The sequence below is a fragment of the Phasianus colchicus genome, chromosome 5, assembly GCF_987193195.1.
Source record: "Phasianus colchicus chromosome 5, bPhaCol1.hap1.1, whole genome shotgun sequence".
NCBI lineage: Eukaryota > Metazoa > Chordata > Aves > Galliformes > Phasianidae > Phasianus > Phasianus colchicus.
Window position 1 is genome coordinate 54,061,947 of NC_143440.1, and position 24,244 is coordinate 54,086,190.

General features: G+C 42.7%; 2 protein-coding genes across 4 annotated transcripts in view; both read right to left on the minus strand.

The window, feature by feature from the left end:
• Positions 1-19,294, minus strand: part of BRF1 (BRF1 general transcription factor IIIB subunit) — a 168,595-nt gene extending 149,301 nt beyond the window's left edge. Inside the window, exons 1-2 of one of the 2 annotated variants that reach the window (XM_090141764.1) lie at positions 8,316-8,613; positions 6,334-6,414 (exon numbers count right to left, since the gene is read on the minus strand). Coding sequence is in view for 1 of the 2 variants with exons in the window: in XM_031605574.2 (XP_031461434.2) it covers positions 6,334-6,414; positions 18,996-19,182 (268 nt within the window). In the remaining variant the exon portion in view is untranslated. Of the gene's footprint in view, positions 1-6,333; positions 6,415-8,315; positions 8,614-18,995 lie in introns of those variants that run through there. The other variant, XM_031605574.2, reaches the window with a different exon arrangement.
• Positions 19,295-22,417: 3,123 nt separating this feature from the next.
• The window catches only part of PPP1R36 (protein phosphatase 1 regulatory subunit 36), a 35,980-nt gene continuing 34,153 nt past the window's right edge, over positions 22,418-24,244 (minus strand). Inside the window, exon 13 of one of the 2 annotated variants that reach the window (XM_090141772.1) lies at positions 22,418-23,190. In XM_090141772.1, coding sequence (XP_089997898.1) covers positions 23,094-23,190 — 97 coding nt within the window. In that variant the 3' untranslated portion in view covers positions 22,418-23,093. The remainder of the gene's footprint in view (positions 23,191-24,244) is intronic. The other variant, XR_016467089.1, reaches the window with a different exon arrangement.

Here is a 24,244-nt window from a genome sequence, read left to right on the forward strand (position 1 = left end):
AAGGTCAGCCATCAGGAAGGCCAGCATCAGGGCTATACTTCTGTGACTTACCAGAGCCTGCATCAGTACGCAGGGCCAAGAATATCTACAGAGACACAGCACAGCAGCCCAGTAACACCAGAAACATTCCCTGCTGAAAGGTTATGTGACAAGTAACAGTGATCACAAATGAAAAAAGGGCAAATGGGATGGAAAAACATTCCTTTGAAAATTCTTCCATGAAAAGTTTGAAGTAGCAAAGGTTTAAGATCCCAAGTCACAAGCTGCAGCCTTCCTGACTCTGTAGTGTCTTCTGATCAAAGAGGAAGAGCAAAGGTCAAGAGATCATTTGCGCAAGAAACACGTATGCAAGTGTTATGTCTGAGACCCAACCACATTTCAGCAGAGAGGATGGGCCTAAAGACAGAAAGATGGGAAGATGTGAATAACCTGAAAGGGAGGAAGCTTGACCTCGTTAACACGCAAAAAGCAGGACAGTGGGATGTGATTCAGAAGTTCAGATCTGGCCGTGTTAAGTCTGTGTTGAGAAAATGAACCACAAACACAGATGGCAAAGCACAGAATTCATCACTCTTATCAGCAGAGATGAACATCTGAGCTTAGTCTATCTAGACTTCCTTTCAGTGGGAGAAGAGAAACAGGCACTTAAAAGAATGAGTCATATGACTTCCTTTTGGGCAAAATTAATCACACTCTTGATCTGTCCACCTCTACTTAGAGACCCTGAATGGAATTCAAGATGACAAGGTCACAAAGACATCTAATGTTTGTCAGCTAAATCCCAGCACAAACCACGACATGGGACTGGGTGGAAAAGGTATGTCAGGAATTAAGAAGTTTTCACCAGAGGAGAAAAATCAACCCAAAAATAAAGAGAAAGAGGCCCTACATCCTCTCCAAGGAGGCACAAAGAAAGATGACACATCAAAAGAAAAGATGAAAATTAATCAGACAGAAGTTGTTAATGATAACAAGGGACTCATAAAGAGACAAGGCATTAGCTTGATCAGAGGGTAAGATCAAAGCAATGGCCTGGCTAAAAGAATAATCTCTCAAAGCCTCAGTGAATAAAGAAAGGAGGATACAAGACAAAAGCAGAAAAGGAGAACTTTAAGCAATGGTTAGTTGAAGAGGCAACAGAAGAAAATGAGAGTATTAACTGATGGTGAAGATGCAAGGACTAGCTTGTATCACAATAGAAATGAATGCAAGAAGGACAAGAAATGGCACAGATTACATGTTCCATAATTACAATCCAAGCCATATTACAGTTGCTCAACAAGGCAAATTCAATTTTTTTTTTTTCCTTTTGCACTTGTGATAAAAGAATCACAGGGAACAGAACAGGCTAAGGAGCAGCTTGGCAGAAAAGGATCTGGAGTTCTCCTGGACAAAATGATGAACATGACTGCAGCACCTAACTGCAGTGACAAAGGCTAGAGCTGCATACTTGCCCCATACTAGAGATACATTATTAAAAGTATCGTGAGCAGGTCAAGAGAAGGGATTATCATCTCCTAGTCAATGCCTGTGAGAATATACTTAGAGTACTCTGTCCAGTTCAGGACTTCTCTGCACGAGAAAGGCTGACATATTGGAACAAATCCAGCAGAGAGTTGTTAAGATGATTAGGAGACTGGAGCACATGACGTGAGGCCAGGAGCTGAATTTGTTGTCTTCAAAGGAGATGCTAAAGGGAAAAGTATTAGTGGCATCTTCAGCTACTCAGTGGGAGGTCACAAAGATGGAGACAGAATTGTTGGAAATGCACAGTAAAAAGGACAAGAGGTAAGAATCACATTAAACACAAGGGAAACATTCTTCTCACTGAGAATGGTCAAGCTTAAGAACAGGTTGTCCAGGGAGACTGCATCATATCTATCTTTATGGATACTCAAAGCTCAGCTGCACCAGGCAACTTCACAGCCACCACTTTGACTGTGGATCTCCAGAGATCCATTCCATTTAAATCATTCTATGATTCTACTGTCCTCTACTCCCTTGCTTTACTTTTGTTAAATAAAGACGTGCTCTCCACTTCTCTCCTTTGGCTACATGTGTTCTTCATGCATGTAATATATTGTTCTGGTCTAATTCACACCGTACAGTTCTGGTTGGAAGTATATCCTCCACAATCACTTGTGATAAACTAGCTACGAAATTGCTGATGACAACAAACGTGGAAGAATTAAGCAAACAGTGCACATTTAAGCAGGCAAAAATGCATTTAAAAACATCTTCAGAAATGCCTCCCCATTTAGAATTAAAATACTGTAGCTACATTTTGGCATTTAGAAGGACTAAGGGAAAACACATTCATTTAAAGAAATGATTAAAACACAATACAACAGTTCAGAAATTGGATTAAGCTAGATGCAGCTGTGATCTTCAAACTTAGTTTTAACCAAAACTGCAACCGAAGCTTTCGACTTATAATCATGCCATTGACCTTCCTCCCCCTCTCCCTTTTCTTTTTGGCCACTGAAGACTAATGAAAGCATCAGAGCTCCAAGTCAAGAACAACTCCCTTGTAACTATGGATCTGACGTGGATATAGCAAGAGCAGATTGCCTGCAAGGAAGCAAGAATAAACCAGCTATTTAGAGAGGTTATGTAATGTAGCACAGAGCTGTAAAATAAGATTTAAAGAGACAGAACTCTCAATTTCAGCCCTGTAAGTACCCATAAAAGTTGGGCAGTACTACAGCAATTTGAAGAGGCCCAGACAACAAAGAAAGAAGTCTTGTCACAGGTCCCCTCTCTGAGCTGGTATTTTATTTGTAACTCTACTTTCTCACAGAAACAGCACCTTGTGGCTATTTTTTCAAGACTTATAAAGCAAGCTGAAAAACCTCTTCGTACCATCTCATGGATGTGCAGACTCTTACAGCAAAAATGAGCTTTACAGGAGCAGAGGTGAACCATTTTGTGGGCCTGAAATTAGGGAACTGGTGGAGCGTCACACGCTCAGTTAGCACGGGACAGCACACTGGAAACCAAACTGATAATGAACAAACACAACAGTATTAGGCCTTCCTTACATACATATTTTAACAAGTATAAACAAGACTCCCGTTTTCATAACTGCAGCCAATTCCCAACCAAACTCCCACAAACATCAGCTGGTTCAGTAGAGAAAGGCAGAGAATACAAACTGCCAGGCATCACCACAGTTATAAATAACAAAGAAAAAGAAAGTAAAGACATGTGTGTTACAGAGACTGGCTCTGTGTACAGACATCCTTACACGCCTGGAAACTGCGAAACCTTAAGGGTTTGCCCATGGCTGTACTGAGAGCATACACCTAAATATCAACACACAAAATAATGGTTTTGCAGAAAAGCCTGGAAGTGTTCAGCAGTTGTACGGTGATTTTACTGTGGCATTTCTTCACTTTCAAATGAAAGGATAAGAAAAAATTCACATAAATTATTACTTTAGGTATTCTAATGAAAAACTGTTTTTCATCTAATCCTAAACATCTTTTAATTACGAGCCTTAAAAACCAGCAGCATCATACATTTAGCCAACCCAGCTGCTTTACTAGTGATTAAATAAGAGACAGTGAGGCCAAACCACCTCCCTTTCACCTCCCCTGAAAAGACAGACATTACAGATGGGAAGAACTTGGCCCGAGCTACATGGAGGAGGAAGGGAAAGTAGCAGGGGGACTGCAGTTTTTTCTTCCTAAGAAATAACAAGTTCCTGCTTCTCTGCTGGACTTTTCCCCGGATCATGTCAAGCTTGCAGGTTGCTGGCAAGCAGAGCAGGCACGCTCAGAGACCTGCCAGCACTCCCAGACCACACACACGCCTCCCAGCTGCTCTCAGACACTGGGGACAACCTCCGGAGCTCCGCCGCCCGTTGCTGCTTCCCACCCTGTCTGGCTCTTCCTTTCAGCAGCAACCTATGCAGAGCGCCACACGGAAGAAAACAGAGCATGTATACACTGACCTATAGCCTTGACCTAAGCATCAGCCGTGGATCCCAAGGAACAGAGCTCCTGGAAGCCATGGGAAGGGTGCTTACAAGCCGCGCTGCACACCCATCCTGAGAGCAGCTCATTGCATCGGCAACTTGGGGAAGTCTGGCAGTGCAAGCACAAGAATACCAGTAAATAAATAATTAGCGTGGTAATTCTTCTGATCAGCACAGTACTCCAGGGAGAGCTGTTTTTAATACAGCCATCTATCAGTGCACCTCAGCTTTACACAATGAACAACCTCACACATTTTCTTTTAGAAATATACAGCAAGTTCATTTACCCTGCTATACTTCCAAGTGTAAATACAATGCATATTAACGTAATTTCTAAAAACATCACGATCATGGGCACAGAGTGACAGGGTGAGATTCTATAATCTCACTGTCGCAGCTCAATTTGCAATTAAGAACTACATAAAGCTAAAAATGTATTTAAATGCAGCAGACAACTAGCTCATTATAGAGCAGCAGAAGGAAGGGTGTTTCAAACCCCAATTGCTCTACCTGCAATTGCAGCTGCTCTTGTAGTGCCCAGGACTAAAGAAGAGCACTGCTTTGCTCATGGAAACAAACTTTCTCAGATTGGCAGCATGACAAATTCAGGTTGGCCTCCGAAATCAAAGACCAAATGCCTTCACTGTTTTGTTGTTGTTGTTTTTAATATAACGGATGGCCACAAAAGAAGGAAAACTGTAAAGAGATTCAAAGAGGTAAAGCTAAAAAGAATTATTTTCCCCTTTGTGAATGGTTTGGGAGACAATTTCATTTCAAACAACTATAATATCTTTTTCTGTGATGCTGATACACTCCGTACGATGAGGAGATCCGGAGAAGTGCAGCACACACAAAACCTGCTATGATGGAAGATGCTCAGACATATTACATCTCCAGAAGTTCAGCCAGGAAAGAAGGCAGGTTTAGCTTCCAGAATAATGCCTACATCTGGTTTAACTTCAGTTACTGAAATGGGTTTTTAAATGATTCCCACACTCCAAGAAGATGACAGCATTTTCTCACCTCAGCATTTCATTTTTCTACAATTAAAGTCACATAACTGAGCAGCTCCTACACACAACCAGACAATTTATTATTAAAATGCCTGTACAAAATTACAGCTATGATTAAAATGCCTTCATGAGATGACAACTCTAATACCATAAAAGGTATTCTAGTGGTTTTATTCCACTAATACAGTTGATACAGATACTCTCAGAATTCATAGCCATTTCAGACATGACACTGAAACCTGCTCACAAAGCGTGAGATTTACTTTGTCAAACAAGCAGGGCTTGATACTTGGTACAAACAGCTGAATAAAACAGTCTGTATACCAAACAGCCGCATAAGGCTGATCAAAGCAATCTGAGTATATTTCAATACCGCAGATCAATCTTACCATTTCTGTAATGATGCAGATAGAATATTGAAAGCATAACACTGATCCAATATCTATGCAGACACAGTATCAACCAAGACCTTTTATGTTTTAGTTATAATGTTAAAGATTCGAATTGAAGAAAATGCCTTTATATAAAATACCCCCCCAAAATGAAGTTTTACTGATATGGTGCTATTACATCCCCTGCTCAATTACACACCAGCTCTTGCATCTTTGATATGACAGTCCATCAGCTGTCATCTCCAGGAGTTATGAAACAAGAATATTAATTATCAAAAAAAAAGACAACTCCTGTCCACTGTTAAACACCAGCAAATTGGAAGAAACTGGAAGACCATTTCTGGAATACAAGTTGTTTTTATTCATTCTCTTTGAAGAGTGTACATGAAGATTTCAATTGAAATGTACAGCATGTAACGAGAACATAAACATTCTCTGGACACCAAAACCTTTCTCCATATTTCCCTTCTCAGTTCAAGAGTCACATATTAAGAATGCAATTACTATTTAAGTGTATAAGGTATGTGATTACTATATGTGCATTGCCTCGCTCTTATATAAAAACAAAAGCATATGAGCACTCATAGTTAAAAATAAACATGCATAAAGCACCACAGGAACCCTGAAATTTGATATAAAGCCCCAGTATGTTAAGAAAGAATAAAAAAGTGCAATGGGCACATCAACCTTGAAAAAGCTCTTTTAAACTCTGATAGTACTGTAAAGTGTCATTACCCTTTGTCAGCCAGCTACCTGACCTCATAAATCAGCTATGGCAACCAAATGAGAGCACAATGTAAAATCAGCACTATGCTGACTTGTCTACTACTGACTAGCAAGTGGCTTCCCAAGGTTTTGAGGTCACATTCAAAACTACAAATTTATTGCAATCAATCATGTTAATTAAGGAAAAAAAGTCACTTCAACAGAATTAAAAGCTTGCAAGTACCATTCTGTAGAGTCTGTGCTCGTGACTCCTTTCCCAGATTCGCATGGAATCCTCCTCCCAAAGTCGGTGTTTTGCCTGCTCCTATTGAGGAAGAAAAAAAAAAAACCATGTCAAATGCAATAACTGAATTAAAACACTATATGAAACTTAATGAGCCACTGTACTCTGTATAATTTACAAGATGCTACATTACAGTAAGGAGAACTCTGTAAGATTCTTGAAGGACTTAGGATGGAGTGCAAGCCCTGTGCCACTCAGTTCCCCCTCAGGACCTCCCCAGTCTCAGCTCCAATTAAAAACACTGCATCCCTTATTTGGGGCAGAAAACGAAAAATCAGCGTTGTAAAATATTGCTCAAAGTAAAACAAGAAAATTTCTTAATTGTATTTTTTGTCTGCAGAATATTCAATACAGAATTTTAATAGCTGATTACTAGCACTACAGCACATAAAAACATGGTTAACATGCAATAATAAGAGTGTAAGCTATTATAGACATAACACGCACTTAAAATAACTTCAGTTTAGCATCAGACACACAGAGAGAAGCTTAGGCTACAAAATGTGCAAGTCTGGAACTGCTACGTTTACACCCTGAAAGGCTGGAGTCTAAAATAAGTCTGCCTTGTGAATTAGCACAAACTAGAGGCTGGTTTATGCATCTGTGCCAACGCTGAGAGTCTGAATGCAAAGACCTCTGGGACTCAATGGAGCTACTCATGCAAACGAATCGTGCAGAGCAGGGAATTAAACTACTGAGGACAGAAACAGTCTCTTATTAAAGCAGAAAGTTTTTTTGTTTTTTTGTTTTTCTTTTTTTTTTTTTTTAAATAATCAGGCTTCCCCAAGCAGGATGCTAGAATCAATCAGCTTAACAGTGAGACCAAAAAGCAAACTGCAAAGATTGAAAACCAGTAATTTGTTGGTAATTGCACTTCAGTCTGCCCTTCAGAATAGGAAACATCACCTTGTTTCTTGCCATGCTTACAGTTTTCCTCAAGTTCTTGTAGCTATGGTTCCCAATGTTACACTTGTAAGCATTTCAGGGCATTGCAGCTACACACCTGGATAAGGCACCTCCAGAGCGGGCCCAGCAAAGGAGAAACTGCAGCCCCTGATTAGATTCTCCTGACTAGTCTCTCAGCAGCATGTAATAAACATCTTGATGAAAAGAACAGAAAAGCTTATATTCTGGTAGAATCTTCTGCAAGCCTTCCAAGCTGATTTCTCCATACAACCTTTAAATTAGGTTTTCAATGCTATTCACAACAGAAACTGACTTCACCTTTGCTTCATTAACAGAGCCTTTCAACAAACAATAATCAGAAGCTCTCACGTAAATGCCCCACAGCTTAAGTACTTCAACATCCTAATTAGAGAGGAAAATGTTCGGTGGTGACCTCCCTGCTGGATGCAGACAGGGGCCTCCCAGCCCTGGGACTGCCATAGGCTGCACCATCTCCTCGCTGCTCACAGACAGTCTCTCTGCTTTCCAGGAGCACTCCAAAGCAAAGGATCCCACAAAACAGAGTTTATTACCACATCGCTCCGGCACTGACACAGGTTTTGGCATACAATTAAAATTATTGATTTATCTGGTAAAAATATGAGATGGTGACAACAGTTTTATGCACATTTTCCTCAGCAACAAATCTAAATATTCAGAAATTGTCTTTCCTACTCTCAATTTTTTCCCCCTCACATCAATGTTTGCTATAGGACGGGCTCTCACAGGTCTAACTTTCAGCTGGGGAACAGACAGCAGCTGGCCAAAGGCACCCCTGGCAGCTGCCTCCTCCTGGCCACATCACCTCAGAACACTCAGACAGTCCTCTTCCTCTTTGAATATAGAAAAATATCAAACTCCACAGACTATCATTGTCAAGATGGCTGTACTGCACTTTTACATGTCTCTTTGTTACTAATAAGAAGCTAACTATCATATAGTGGTGACAGTGAATACTAATAAAAAAATTAACTTACTCAGAAGCAGAAATCCAGAAAGATCACACAAGAAGATTAAGATGATATTTCAGCTGTTCAGATCCCTTTCATTACATACCATTTTAGGCCTTGTTGTCTAAAAGTCTTTTCTTTCAAAGCAATAGAGTCCACAGCAGATACTGACAGAGCATTTTGAAAGACAAGCTCTGCTATCAGAATTGACGTGTCCATTTCTCAGCTAGTTAACTGGAAATGCTGTACAGCTTGAGTTAGCACTTGGCTTTGAAAACCGACAGAAAACAAGTCTGCTGGGGACTTACCCTCTCACAACTGCCAACTAACGCTGTGAAGTCTCACCACCAGCTTTAATCTTTGCAAGGAGAATGCAAACCAAACCCATTAACACAACTGTACAGCTGGGTAATAAGAGAAACTATTAAAAAAAGACTAAAAAAAGAAATCTGTGAAATCATCAAATTAATTTAGAGACCAAATAAAAACCCTACAGAGCCAGTCATTTAAGACGTACAAAGAAGAGGAACGGCAATCGCTAGGCACAACCAAATTAACATTCCAGCTTAACTCAAGTTTTTTCATTTCTTGACCTTTTCTATTTTTCCTCTACAACTTCAGAAGTGAATTAAACAGGCTCTTGGTTTTTCACATTCAGCTTTCAAGACAAAAAAAACCCCGCATCTGAGAAGTATTTGGTGTCTGCAAGTACCGCCTGCCAAATCTTCAACGTTAACACTAACATTTCCCTAAGCCAACGCAAATACCCTCCTCAGGGAGGTGGTGCCTCCCAAGGCAAACTGTCATCTACTGGTTATTTTTGGAAGCTAAACAACTCTCAAGCTGTGCTTCACTGAAGGCTTGCTTCCCCTTCCAGTTAGCTTTGGACACTGTGGAAGTTTTGAATTAGAATAGTTGAGTTGAAAGAGATCTACAAAGACCATCAAATCCAATCGCCTACCACTTTTGCTTGGACAATGGAAGGCATGGGAGATGTCCCAGAAGCTCAACAGTACAGGTGCTCAGTTTCTGTGGTTCTCTCAGCAGGATACAGTGAGGCACAAGACAAGGAGAACTGAGGATGATGGGCCACCCTAGAGGTGTTCTAGGCCAGGCTGGACAGGGCTGCGAGCAACCTGCTCTAGAGGGAGGTGTTCCTGCCTAAAGCAGGGAAGTTGGAACTAGAGGATCTTAACAGCCCCTTCCAATCCAAACCATTTTGTGATATACCTGGAAACTTGATGACACTTGGACAAAGTTCAAACAGATCCATCTCAAAACCCCACATCCACTGCAGGGGGTTTGGACTAGATGATTTCAAAATGTCCCTTTCAACACAAAGTGTGCTACCCCTGTGATTACCGCAGTGCTGAAGCACCATGCCTACCTACTTTGCAGCCAACAGCTGCCATCCTCACATCTGCTACTCTTACCATGTGCAGGTCAGGCCCTGGCACCTTGGCCAATTCTGTTTTGCTCTATTGACTTGCCAACAACGAAACACACACCGCTCAGCTTTTCTACAAAAGAAAATGTTCCTCAAGATGTAAAAAGAGCAAGCAAAGGCTGAATTCTGTGAGAACCTTGAAAGACAAACAGATGACAGCAGGAACAGCACTGATCACATCCTCCCATATAGAGGAGGCAAAGAGCAGCTACTTGGGCACCTGCAGCAAAAGGGCAGTTTTCTGAGAGCCATCGACATGCTGAGTTCCACATTGAACACCTGGAGAAGAAATAGCACCAGTCCCTGACTTATAGATTTTGTTTCCCCTAAACAAAAGAGCTAGTGAGGACTGGGAATGAAGCTCCTTGCAAGTGGTCTGAAGCATGTCTGCTATTTGCTAAGTTCAGAGTTACGAAAATCCTTTCCTGCAAAAATTAAAACTGAAGAACTTCAGCCCTTTCTTCTGCACGACAGGAAAAAAAGCTTCTGTCTGAAAGCCACGTACTTACAGAGCCAACATAAAATCTGTACACAATGCAGACTGCATCACATCAACTGTTTGATAGCCTGAGTTGGCTCAGTAGTCTAACATAAAAAATTAATCAGCTTCCCATTAAAGTTAACGGTAAAAATCAAAAGGAGTGTAGGTCAACGTTCCATTACATCTCATGCCCACAACAGCAAAATGATGTAATTAAAGTCTTCTGAACACACATAACTACTGTGACTGAAAGATGTGTTTTCACAGCCATTTTTACAGGGAAGCTCCACATCTCCCAAAATGCTACTGCTGAATAAAAACAGAGACAAACTTTTAATCTAGTGAATCATAGCTAGTTATCTCTGTGCTTATTTTCATAACTACCAACCCAAGGGATAAATGCACTGTTGCATCCACCACACCCGAATTTAAGACTGCACAAGTCAATGAAAGATGGTCTGTATCCAAGTTACGTGCAAGATGGAGCATTTACACAACTGAGAGCAGTATATTCTGCAGCACTCCAAGCAAGTGCTTGTTGCCACCACAAGGACAGCATATAAAAGACTCAGCAGCAGGGAAAAAAAAAAAAAGAAACCCACAACCGTATACACTTAGCTCTGATGCAAGATTGCCACCTTGAGGATTTCAGAAGAGAAGCAAGAAGTCATCAGCTCATCTCTGTGAAATGTAACTATTTTTTGCATGAAGTAGATGCGTTTCCTCTCTTGCTTCCCAACTCAAGATGATTATTAATTGGTTTTGTAATCAGGAAAGTGAAAACCTGGAACAAACCAAAGCAGGTACACACTCTTCTGAACTTCCCAAAAAGGTCTGAAAAATCCAGTAAACTCATATTTCTAATTATATCATCACCACTTGTGGCTTACATCATCTCTAAGAGTCTGGACTGCAACTAAGAGGAATACTGCTGATATTTTTATTTTCAGATCCCAGTGATTTTATTTTTAGTATATATATTACCATTGGAATCTGCTTTAGGATTCAAGGCTGCACTGTAACTAACATTTTATGGCAGGCTGTCAATATATCCCGCGTAAGAATCATTAACAACTAACAATTTAAAACAAAACACCTATTCCCACCACCTCTGAAATACTGAAAAATGCATAATAATCCTCTACTGTGCATAACTCAACAGACAAAAACACAATCTGATACAAATACAGAGACCATCCTCTTTATCAACTGCCTCACTGTATAAGTCCTTCCTATCAAGTTCTAGAGGAAAGAATGTATAGCAAGTGAATACCTAATAAGCTTAGCTTCAGTTTTAGGAAAGCATTTTCCTCCCTGTATCTAGCCCCTCTTCTTTCCAGCTGGCTGACCACAACTTTCCATTGTTCAACACACTTCATTTCCACAAACCCCCAAAGAACCAAATACTTTGATCAAGTCAAACTGCAGGCAAGTTCTGCACTTGAGGTCAATGTAACTCACATTCCTAGATGTAAAGACAAAGAAGTAGTATATGCAGAATCTTACAGTAAGCTTCTATATGCACAACTGAAAAATGGAATGCCACAGCCATACAAATGTGTAAACTATGTTAAATTTGTCAGGGGACTGGAGAGTATGAGTACATATTCAGAGTTCAGAGCAGTGCATGTGTATCTCTGCAGTAAGACGCTTACCATTTACTTGAAAAAAAAAAAAAAGTCAGCAGGAAGAAACTTTTCCTTGACATTCTAATATTGGTAAAAGCCTACTTACTGGCATAGGAGATTCCACAGTGCTTGAAGTGCTAACAAAGTTGTGGGGATGCTCCACTGCCCCATCCCTGGAGACACTCAAGTTTAGACTGGACGAGGCTCTGAGCACCTGGTGGAGCTGTAGGTGTCCCTGATCATTGCAGTGGGATTACACCAGCTTTTAAAGGTCCCTTCCAACTCAAACAACTCTATGATTCTATGAACAGACTTGCTACTGCGTTCAGCACTAGTAGTTTACAATTGTCATATCACCTTATGAGCAAAAATATGCAAGTAACTTCCCACAAGTGATATTTCTTCCCATCCACCTCCACTTGCTATCTTACAGTTTCACATACAGTTGGAGATAGAGAATCTTACATATGGCTGCACAAGAGCCATGAGCTTTATTTGATCCTGACTCAACTCTGAAGTTGCACTAATGCTGTCAATACTCCTTGCAGACTTCCATTTCTACCAGTGTCTTTACAATTGTCACTCCTAAAACTTCCCAGCTAAGTCATTACATAAGAATGGTTAAAAGACTTGAATTCACACCAGTTATTGTACATCTCAAATAACAAATACATTTTTTATCTTATTATGTATTTTTAATCAAAAGCCACCAACACAAACAGAAATTTCAAGTAATCAACACTAAAACAGTAAGCCTGATTCAAGACAGTCATGCTGCTCAATCTTGCACAGAGATGCTGATGATGCACATTCATCTCCAACACCAAATGCAGGCCAAATCCTGTGAGGCACAAGCTCCATTTCAGCAGCCAGCCTACAGTCACCTCACAATCGCCCTACTGAGGCTCCCCACAGAATTAATTTAAGGATAAAATATCCTGTAGGCCTTATCTGGAGTTAGAAAGTGCCCCTAGTTCCACCAGTTTGTCTTTTCCACCCCACAGTTGTCACCAAAATGACCACGACTAAATGGATGTACAATTTCATTTTCTGCTGCTATGATCTAGCCAACTTGGAAATAGAAGGTCAAGACAAAAACAATCAAAAACCCACCGCCTCCGTTACAAGCCAGGGACCTTTTTATAGCAGCAATTAATGAGGGTGGTGAGACACTGGAACAAGCTGCCCAGAGAGGATGTGGATGCACCCTCCCTGGAAGCATTCAAGGCCATGCTGGATGGGGCTTTGAGCAACCTGGTCTAGTGGAAGGTGTCCCTGCCTATAGCAAGGGGGTGAAACTTATGTCTTAAAAGGTCCTTTCCAACCCAAACCATTCTATGATTAATATCTGAGCAACAGCCCCTTCTTCACATAACTCCACAGTAACCTTCTTGACTAAGCCTAATGTGAAATGAACAGCATAAAGCAAAGGCAAGACCTTCACCTTGGCACAAACAAGAGCAGAGGTTTGAACACTGTGAGGTTTCTTGAGTTTCGTAAAAGTAGGCAGCTGGTTAGGGAAGACAATGCTAAGAACTAGTTAAAAGCTTATGGGAAATATCTCCAGTAAAAATTTAAATCAGAGTTATGACCACAGATTTTGTAAGAGGCTATGGGCAGCCCCAGCACAGGGCATCAAGCTCTTCTATGTGACCAGGGATGAACTGAAGCCAGACAGGACACTGGGCTGTGGCTGAGGGTCAGGATCAGACTCAGTGAGGCGAACCCAGGTCAAACACAGCCCAAGGAAGGCCAAACTGGGCCTGAGGGAACAGCTGAGACCAGGCCAGGACACCAGCCTGCAGGGGCTTGGTGGGGCCATGGCTGAGCCTGGCTGCAAGGAGCTGGGGATCAGTCGGCTGAGGGCTCACTGTGGCAGGGGCTCACTGCCCCCTGGACCTGAACTGGGCTCCTGGGCCAATACAGGCAGGGTTGAAGAGCCCCAGGCAGACACTAGTCAGAGCCAGTAAGACCCTGCAGTGCCCTGGAAGGAGACAGCTCTCACTCCATGCACACAGAGATCCACGTCATTTCCAAAAGGCAGATTTTCAGACTGCCTTATGGTTTGCTTCCAAGAAGCTTATCAGATGCTATTTCTTTCAGTTAATTACCAAGCATTTAAAGACTTTTCCTGGAAGAAAAGAACCTGAGCTTCCCCAGACATGAGATTTACTGGGGTCACAAGGTCAGCATGCCTTGGAGAGCCATTTTTCTGGGCTATATTTTCTCAGTTATGTCTTCCAGCTTGCCACTGCATTGCTCGCACATCAGCTCCCTCAAATTGGGCTATTTCCATCTCCTTTGATTAGCGTCAGATTGAAGCCCTAGAATTCCACTTCCTCACCTTTAGAGAAAAACTTGGAGGGAGATCCGGATGATTAAAACCTGCATCAAGTTGAGCCTTCCTCCCCTTACTCTCTTCATTTTTGTACTTATTTTGCTACAAGCTTTGGCAAAGTTACCTGTGAAAACTGTTTCTCCCAATAAGTACAAGGTCGGTGCATTACTATCCAGATGTGGTAAAAGAATGATTAGACGATGCGCTGCCTTCAAACAGTGCACAACAATCTGGCCTTCTACAAAAGCAGTGGCCAAATATCTTTGCAGACCACAGAAGGGCTCAGTAGAGCTCCTTGTCTCTATACACAGATACAGGATAAGCTGTATTTCTCTCTCTTAGTTATTCTCAGATACTACAGTGCTGTAATTCACTGCTGGAATTAAAAAACCGTGACCAGTAGAAATCTGTTAGGAGCTTGGGTACAAAGAAGAAACATCACAGTAATTTCTGTTAAGAAAGTGGGGAATTTTAATTCAAACACTCTACGAATCTGGTACAAGGACACAGAACAATATTTTGGAATATTTTGGGAGAATCTGAACCAGCTCTCGAGTCTAAAGTAGATGTTCAACAAAATTAGATTTGTGTAGTAGGAAAAGTAAATGCCTCAAACATTTTGTGTGCAAATAACAGCGTCTTGGAGCTGAAAAGTGCACAACAACTCTCTCCCACTAGTATCTGCTGACTCTTGAAAAGTGTAATCAAGTTCAAGAACAACACATGCATGAACGGCCTTCAAAAGTTTCAAGAGAATAACATATCCAGGACTAAGGGCTGAAACTGGATTCTTACCTCATTGCAACAGAATTTAAAAGTACAGTTAGCTAGAACAGTATGGGGCTCATCAAATGCTTCACAAGCATGTTCTCTCTGAAGATTTTCCTACCAGAAGAAGGCAGACACAAGCTGCCCCCCCCTTCTAGAGCATGAAGAAGGTACCCCTTTCCTACTGAAAGAATTCACCTGCTCATCTCCCAGCAAGTTCTTCACAAGGCATTGCCAAGACCATAGCAATGAAGGGGTATGATCTTGAAGAGAGTGTTATCACATTGCAACAGACATGCCCATCTACAAAGTGTCTCGTCAGCACTGGCACAGTCTATCTCCCTCTGTGTAATGATATAAAGCACATCATATTTCATACAGCCAAGCTACTGTTAGGGAAGATTTCATGGTCATTTTACAAAGTACTGCATGTGCAACTTGGTAACCCTTACTCTGAATATACCTTTGTGATCAGGTGTCCAGAAATCAGACTTTCTCCTACTTGTAAGTATTTCATCCCACAAGAAAATCAGAAGGCTTAGTTAATCATTTTCAAAAGAGAACATGCCTATCTAACATCAGCATCAGAGAAGTTGTGCTCATCATTTAGCAGATGCCAAGCTGAAAGAAGCCATGATACTTCGGAACACCTATCTTCGTACTGCAAAACCACAGCCTCTGGACACCACATTCTTGGATAAGTTTTAAAAGAATGGTCAAACAGAGCTCAGAAAGAACACCATCTCCCTCAGAACAGCTGTGCCAGCTCAGGCCAAAGGCCTATCTAGTCTAGTATCCTGCCTCTGAACAGTTATGACCACTGATGAATGTATCTGCAAGACAGCACAAAACATAAGTGCAAACTCTGTTGTGATACATCTTGTGTAATCATCCAGATCCTACAGATCCAACATTGAAGGATTTCAAAAGTCATAAACAGCATCTCTAATAACGGCCACGCCACATTGCTGTTCTGTTTGTTCAACACTTTTTGAATCCATATAAATTTTTAACGTCTACAACTTAAGATTCACTATTTAATGAAAGGAAAAAAAACACCCCAAACCATTCCTGATGCTTCTGAACCTCTTAATCCATGCTTATTGTTTAATTACTCTGCTCTGGTGGATTTGCAAAAGGAAGTCCTTACAATCTCCTTTCTCCAAATACTGGTTTCTTTAGAAAGCTCCAAAAGATCTGAAGGGCTAGAAGCATTCTTGCCATGTAATTACCTGTACATCCACCTATCTCATCCTTCACTGCTTCTGTCCTTTTGTCCAACTGACAGCATTTTCCCAAACTTCTCTGCAGCAGCTATGCAAGATCTCTCAAATCCCAGCACAAGTTTTCACTTCCTCAGCACACCACTGCTCTGTTGTTAAACTTGTCAAAACAATGGAAGGCACAGACTCACAGACCCACACTAGAAAGCACTGGCCATACCAATCCTCTGTGAAAGGCATCAGCATTGAGGTTGTGGCTTCCTGTGCTAAGCACACCAAACATCCAAACTTAAACACTGCCTGTGCAAATGTAATGGTGATCCCACAACTTCTTCTAAACCTTCCAGGCCAAAAGAAGGGATATCCCATACGTAGTGCTGAAGCAGCTGGGCTTACAATCAAGGACATGATGTGATGTAGGCAGGTGGTTTTGCATTAACGTAGAGAAGCACAAGACTCTTTCCTCCCTCAGCAATCAGATGCAAGATTCTGAATACTCAACCTGCAGCTTCACAAAATAAAAGGTTTTGTGAGATGTACCAAAGAGAAGTAACAGTACCTCAGTGCTTTCCATACCCAGCTGTTTTGTTGGGTTTTTTTTTGAGGAATTAAAAATAATGAATAAAGCGTATGTAGAATAGCTATAGATGTCTAACACACAAATAAAATCTCTCACAGAGCACAGAAGGGTTTGGGAATCTCACAAGATTTGCTATGCAACCAGGAAATCCAAACTCCTCAGCTATTAAGAGCCCCACTCAACTCCCAGCACCACAACAGAGAACCTGATGTTCCTCACACCTTGTTAAACATGGGCCATGGTCTTCAAGTCACCCATACCTACTAACCAGGTGCCAGAGGCTCCAAACCAGCAGCCTGGGAGCATCAGGCTGCAGTCCAAGTAGATGTAGCCCAAAGCATTTCATACTCAGGGGATCCTTCAGAGTCACAGAACTAAGAAGCCTACAAGGATGACAGGAGAAGGTGTTAAAAACCAGTAACTTTGATAGAAACCTGCTTATGTAATCAGAACAATCACTGAAAGCTACAGCTTACCAGAAATTGTTGCTTTAAGACAGAAAATATGTATTTGAGGCAAAGAAATATACACTCCACTGGATATTATTCAGACAAGGCAACAAAGAGAGGGATGAATTCTGTCTTCCTTATACAGGAAAGGAATTTTCTACCCAGTCCCAAGGACTTAAATCAGCATCATACTGACTTAACATACATCACAAAGACACTGTTAGTACAGTTCAAATACATCTTCTCAGATTAGCATGTATTCCTCAATTTAAAACCAGCAGAAAAAAAGACTATTCACAACAGATGTATCTGTCTTGGAACATAAGAATTATATTAGTACGTATGACCCTCAGCCAAACTCCCTTACAGTATTTACTGCATAAAATAGGGCCCTTCACTTGCATTAACTTTGCTAATCTACAAGCAGTATTGTTCTCAGAGTTCTGTTGTGTTGTTCACCAAAATGCAATCATTAATGCACACAGGGACTTATCAACATACAGTGAAGCTCCTGCCACCACCTCTTGTGCCAGACAGATAAAGCACCATAAGCAAGCTAGAATGTGCTTCAATCAGGCTTCCACTTTTGCACACCCACCTATGCTCAAAGTGCTTATTTGTCTTCATGGGTGCCAAAATTTAAGTGTAATATAATAGATAACTACCTATACAATACTAAGGAATCACATGCTATCTATTAAGAAGGAGCAGCCAGCTACAGCATCTCACAGTTTACACAAAAGGGAAAAAGTCTCTTGAAGAAACTATTAGGAAACTGTTGTACAATTCAGCCATGGGAAGAAAAAGCCTCAGTATGGTGCAGATCTCTATTTCCTTCTTGATATTTTTATAGCTCCCAAAATGAGTTCTAGCTTGCATGCCATCTGTCCTGCATAATTTTGGGTGGGAGTTAAAAAGCCATGCAAAAGCCCTTAAAATGTAGTCTCCACATCTCTACAGGAAAAAGCAAAGGATGTAAGGCTTATAAGCTTGAAAGAGAAATACAGTGTCAGTGCCCTGAGATGGAACATGGCAACAGCACCAGGCAACGTTTAGAGAAACCCTCACCTGCAAACCCTCTGGGTCTGAAGGTCTGTGCTGCCCTTCCCACCACCACGCTCTCCTTCCTCAAACCCATTTCACAGAATGGCCAGGGTTGGAAGGGACCTCAAGGATCATGAATCTCCAACCCCCCTTTCACACGCAGGGCCACCAACCGCCCCATTTAATACCAGACCAGGCTGCCCAGGGCCCCATCCAACCTGGCCTTGAACACCTCCAGGTTCGGGGCACACAAGGGAAGGTCACACCTAACCCATATGGCATCCTTCACATAGCAACCCATCCCTGCGCACCCAGCCTGTCCACGCTGCACCTTCGTGGACATTAGCAAAAGGCTGAACATGAAGGAAAACTTCCACATAGGAGAGGTGAGGCAGCGGTGCAGGCCGTCCCGGGAGGCATCCAAGAAACACACGGATGTGACACGAAGGGACAGGGGTTAAGCGTGCAATAGACGGACAGCTGGGCCAACCTTAACGATCCTACGACTCTCCCGTGTGACACACAGCTCCGATCCTCGTGCACTTACAGCCGCCACACGCCGAGCATCCCTCCCACCTCTCACACACCTTTCACCACACCTCCCCCACGCCAACCCTGCCCGCACCGCGCTGCGCCCATCTCCCATCTCCGCCGGTTCCCAACGCACCGCCCCGACCCCGTCCACCGCCCCACACGCCGACCCCCCGCCCCGCCCCACTCCGCACTCGGCCCCTCGCCCCGCCGCTCACCGTCCAACGACACGAACTGCCCCACCGCGGAGGAACCGCCGCCGCTGTTCTCCACGAACTGCACCTCGGAGACGATGATGTTGTCTTCCAGCACCGAGCCGCAGCCCGTGCACACCGCATCCCCACGCGCTGCGTCTACCTCGATCTCCGAGCAGCCGCACGCGGCGCACACCCGCCCGCCCGGCATCGTGCCCCGCGGTCCCGGCCGCAGCCCGCCCGCTTCCCAACGCCGCCGCCCGGCACGGCACGGCTCGGCCCGGCCTCGGCGCAGGCCTCGCTCGCCGGGACCGGCACGGGGAGGAGCGCGGCGGCGGCCGGCCCTAACAGCTCTCGCGAGACTTGGCCGCGCCCTCCCTTTCCGCGTGCCGGTCCTCCCTGATGGCGGGGCGGGATCTGTGTGGGACGGGCGGGCGCTTCGCTGCTCGCGGCGCAGGGAAAGCAGAGAGAGCTCTGGAGGTGCTTCTAAGGAAGCAGCTGTGGGCCCCGCTTACCAAAAAGACCTTCGTAATGTTCTGCTGCTGGGGACAAACACTGAGAAGCGCAAGGCAGTAGTGCACGCAGCTGTCAGCGCTCTGCAGTCGGCCCCAGGGCAGGCTGTGTGAAGGATGGGGGAGCAGCCGGTCTGGTGCTTAAGACAGGCCCTCAGGACTCGCTAAAGTTCCCCTCGTTTTACCATATTCTTCTTACCTGACCTTTTGTAAGCTGTTAATAAACTCGCGCTGTGGTCTCTGTACAATAAAACAAGGGCGATGACACCTTTGTGCCAATCTCTGTTTGTCCTCCCAGCTGAGGTGGTTTGATTTGGGGAGAAAGGAGTTCATAACTCAGAAAGGAACTTGCACTGCACCCAGCAAGCAGTGTGGCTTTTTCTGACATGCTATAAAGTCTGTAGTAATGACAGAATCACAGAAGTGCACGAGTTGGAAGGGGCCTCTGGAGATTCCCCAGCTCAGCCCCTGCTGAAGCAGTTCCCAACAGCAGGTTGCACAGGAAATATCTGGGTGGGATTTGAATATCTGCAGAGAAGGGGACTGCACCACCTCTCTGGCAGCCTGTTCCAGTGCTCTGTAACCTGCACAGTAAAGAAATTCCCTCTCATATTCACATGGAACTTCTTGCGTCCCCATCTGTGCCTACTGCTCCTTGTCCTGTCACTGGGCACCACTAAAAGGAGCCTGGCCCCATCCACTTGACTCCTACCTTGCAGATATTGATAAACGATGATGAGATCCCCTCTCAGTCTCTCCTGCAGGCTGAACAGTCCCATATCCCTCAGCCTTCCCTCAGAAGAGAGATGCTCCAGGCACCGATCACCTCTGCAGCCCACTCATATTTCAGAAGTATGTTTCTGCAATGCTTTAACTATTACTAATTCATCAATCGCATCCAATTTCATCATTTTATGATAATAATAAACAGAAATGTTACAGAACATAATCTGTTTCAATAAAGCCCTTTGAGTTTTGCCTTACTGAGACACCAAAGTACTAAATCTTAGTGCATCGTAATTTGTGGCTATTAATTCTGGAAACAGCTGAACTGCTCTTTTATCCAAGAAAGTGACTGCTCACTTTAGTATTCAACTAATGTGACACTCTGCAGACTGAAGCTGAGCCAAATAGATATACATAACACTATAATAGGATAATAAAAGCTGGGTGACAAAGTCTTTGGCTACAGCAAATGAGAACGAGCCCAAATGCAGCAGCCATGAATACAGAAATGAAAAAAAAAAAAAACCAACAACAAAAAACCCAACCAACAACAAATGCTTACCTTTGGAAAGCCTCAGATAGGCAGAGATCTCCAGCAGGAGAAGTCTTTGCCTCCACTGCCAACCTTAAATGAGTTTCCACCCTTTCCAATCACTCAGGTACACTGCTTGCACCTGAGCTCCCCTGGGTTAGCCCTGCCTTCCACCAGGTGCTCAATCACTGTTTCAAGCTGTGACTTGGCATTTCCACTACAGATATTGCAGTAGAGTGTCTGTACAGACTTTCACTATTGGCATTTGAATACAGAAGCCCACTAGTGCAGAAGCATTTGATCTTCTTACAAACTCAGTACTGTCAGTATATCTTCCCCAAATGGCTCAGATGTAGCCATACATGTACAGGCTACATACAGATTTCTATGAACTGCCCATACACATGGTACAAAATTACTTACAGCAGCACATTTAGACACGCAGTGGGACACAAACTAAAGCTCTGTTGTGCCATCTGGAAAGCTGAGCATCTCTTAGGTGTGAGCTTTTATCATGTGCCTGGAGCTTTGCAGGTTCTGGGCTTTTGCAAAAGCAAAATAGCAATATCATCGCAGAGACTGTACTGCTATAGACACAGTTTGGCTTCCTTCTTATTGGACTTGTTCTCCTGTTCCGAGATGGATTTGTGAAAATAAGAACTTCAGGTTTCTGAAGATTCTTCTTTTGGAGTTTCCTTACTGAAGCTCCTCCTGCTGTTCGTGATGCTGTGACTCCAAGTGTGAGCTCACAAAATTATAGCTCGTTTCAGTAATGTCAGGGGAAAGTGATATCCCCAATACACAAATACTTTTTATTGTTTACAGGAGAATGAAAAAAGAAATAAATATTTTTTTCTCTCAGAAAAGTCTCTAGAATGTCGGAATATTTTAATTAAAAACTGCTGATTTACATTAGGTCATTTGTCATACAGTGTCTCTGACAGGCAGAAACAGAAGAAATCTGGCAACAGTTATGAAATACCTTTCCATCAAAAGGTTTCTTCTTATCTCACTCAGATGGAAGTTAATGTAGTCTTGATCCATTATTTAATTTTTCATCCTTATCCCAAAATTATCGGTGGTTTGATTTCTGATGTAATCAGTCTTTCCTGGGAGTCCCAGATAAGTTTGGAGTTTTCCATTCTGAATGTGAGCAGCAGAGGGCTCTAGTGAGAGCATTGTATAACTGCTGCTGAGCAAAAAAAAAGAAAATCTCATCTGACATAATACTGAATGAGGACATCAGTTTTAATCTTTGTCTTCTCATAAGGTGAGGCTAGTGCTGATGAAAGATGATGTGCTCCCAGTTCTGAAAAATCAAATCCTCTGCTTCCTGCTCATGAAAGCTTTCTTATGCCAAAGCACACAACATTTCAAACATTTCTGTATGGACATCTACTGTCCTGAACCGGTGATTGAGTACCTGGTGGAAGGCAGGGCCAACCCAGGGGAGCTCAGGTGCATGCAGTGTACCTCAGTGACCAGAGAGATGGAGCCAGCCCCTTCCCAGACCTCATTTAAGGGTTGGCAGTGGGAGATGAGGGTATCTCTTGCAAGAGCATTAACTATGCTCTTTTTGTTCAATACCACTTACTCAGTTCATTTAAGCTAACAAATAATAATCTTTCAGTGAATTGTGTGAAGCTTGCATTAGTCAGAGCTGACAGATTAAAAAATTGCATTGACAGAACCCCATTCCCCATGCTATTTTACCCTTTTAATTAAGAGGAGAAAAGAATCTGTCTTCCATTTCACCTGCTTTTGTATTTTATGCCTCTTATTTTCACTTATTCACTTATTTGCAACCAACAAATAGTAATCAGGATGTCTGTTAGCCCAGACTCACCCATTTCCTTCCTGCTGTGTCCAACCCCAAATATAACCTGCTCATGGGTATGCGTGTTTGGCATTCATTTGCTGAGGTTTCAAAGAGAGGAACTCTCTCATCATTTGCTTTTTCTACTATACAGCAGTGGGATGACTGCAAATGGGCTGTACAAAAGCAGGCTGGAGTGCGAGGGAATCCCACTCTGCTCACTAATGTTGAACAACACAGCAGGGAATACGCTAGAGCAAGGTGATGACACATCACTGTGCTTCTGCAAGGAATGGGTTTCCTTCTATAAATATACTGATTTGAAGCAGATGCCTAATATCAGATGACAGAAAACCCGTAGACTCTGCCTTTTCATCATAGCTGAACCTTCTGTGTGCTGAGCCACCCAACACACCCACATGTGGGAAATATTTTCAGTCCAAGTACAAGCCATGGATGCAATCAGCTGCTGTAAGAATGTAAGCATCCTCAGCTCTCTGGGATCTCAGCTGTGTTCATTTATCTTAAAGGAAGGGCTAAGAGCCTGGCTGAAATCTTGGAAGGAGTTGGCTGTGCCCGTAACAGGGGAGGCAAAGCACAAGCAGAAGAAACCTTCTTTGGTTCTGGACCATCCTAAAAAAAAAAAAAAGAGAGAGAGAGACATAACTTATGCATTCAAGTTTGTATTTGTACAGAGATTCCTTAGAGCTATGGGAATTTGGTAGAGGGGGGAACAAACGATTTCGAAATGGATTAGCCTTATACGGTGATAGTGATAGCAGTTGGAGGCTTCTTTTTCTGCTTGTGCCAGTCCGAATGCTTTTGGCTATACTAGCGATGGACACGAGAGGGCAGCCAAGGAAAATGAAATGGCAGAGGAGCTGTAAGCTTCGCACATGCAGTACTGATTTTCCATCTGGTTTCCTTTTTTGTTGTTGTTTTTGTCCACGCCTCCTCTAATTATTTCCTGACATTGTTTTCTTGATATTCATCAATAAACGGTACATTGAAAAAAGTTTTTTTTAAAAAAAGCAACAACTTTGGAAAATCATTTCAAGAAGGGAAGTTTTTGGCATTTGTTAAATCACGTGGCAGAGCGGTTTAGTGAGCAATTGCACTTATCTCTGTGCAATCACATCTTTGCTGCTCAGAGGTAGCACTTTGCAACCGAGCCTTGATTCCTAGGTAAATGGCAGAGAAACCACATGGCTGTCACAGTTCCCCTCCCAGGGTCTCTGCCTTATACAGTTCTTAGTAGGTGAGGAGAAACTTCAAATATTGCAGCTTAGAAAATCCACTGAGAAATTAGTAGAGGGAAAGTCCAAAGGTATTGAGTACAAAGGTCCAGAAGCAACCAACAGCTTGAGAAGTGTCTCCTCAGCAAATTGATGGAAGCTGTGTGCAATAGCTCTGTCTAGCTGTTCTCTGCACAAACACACGCATACACACATACTACTTGAAGAGGTACAGCTGATAAGCAAATGCTTTCGGGAAGGATGCAAATAAAGCAAGGTAAAAACATTACATCCTCATAGTTTCTAGTGATCTTCAACTTCAGAACTTCATCAGCTGAAGGTTAATAAGCACTAGGAGACATTTTATCTGTTTGTTGAATCAATTTTTTAAAAACGTGTGTTCTTTCAACATCCACAGCATCCGGTGGTTTAGGGGTTATCACATCTTAGTT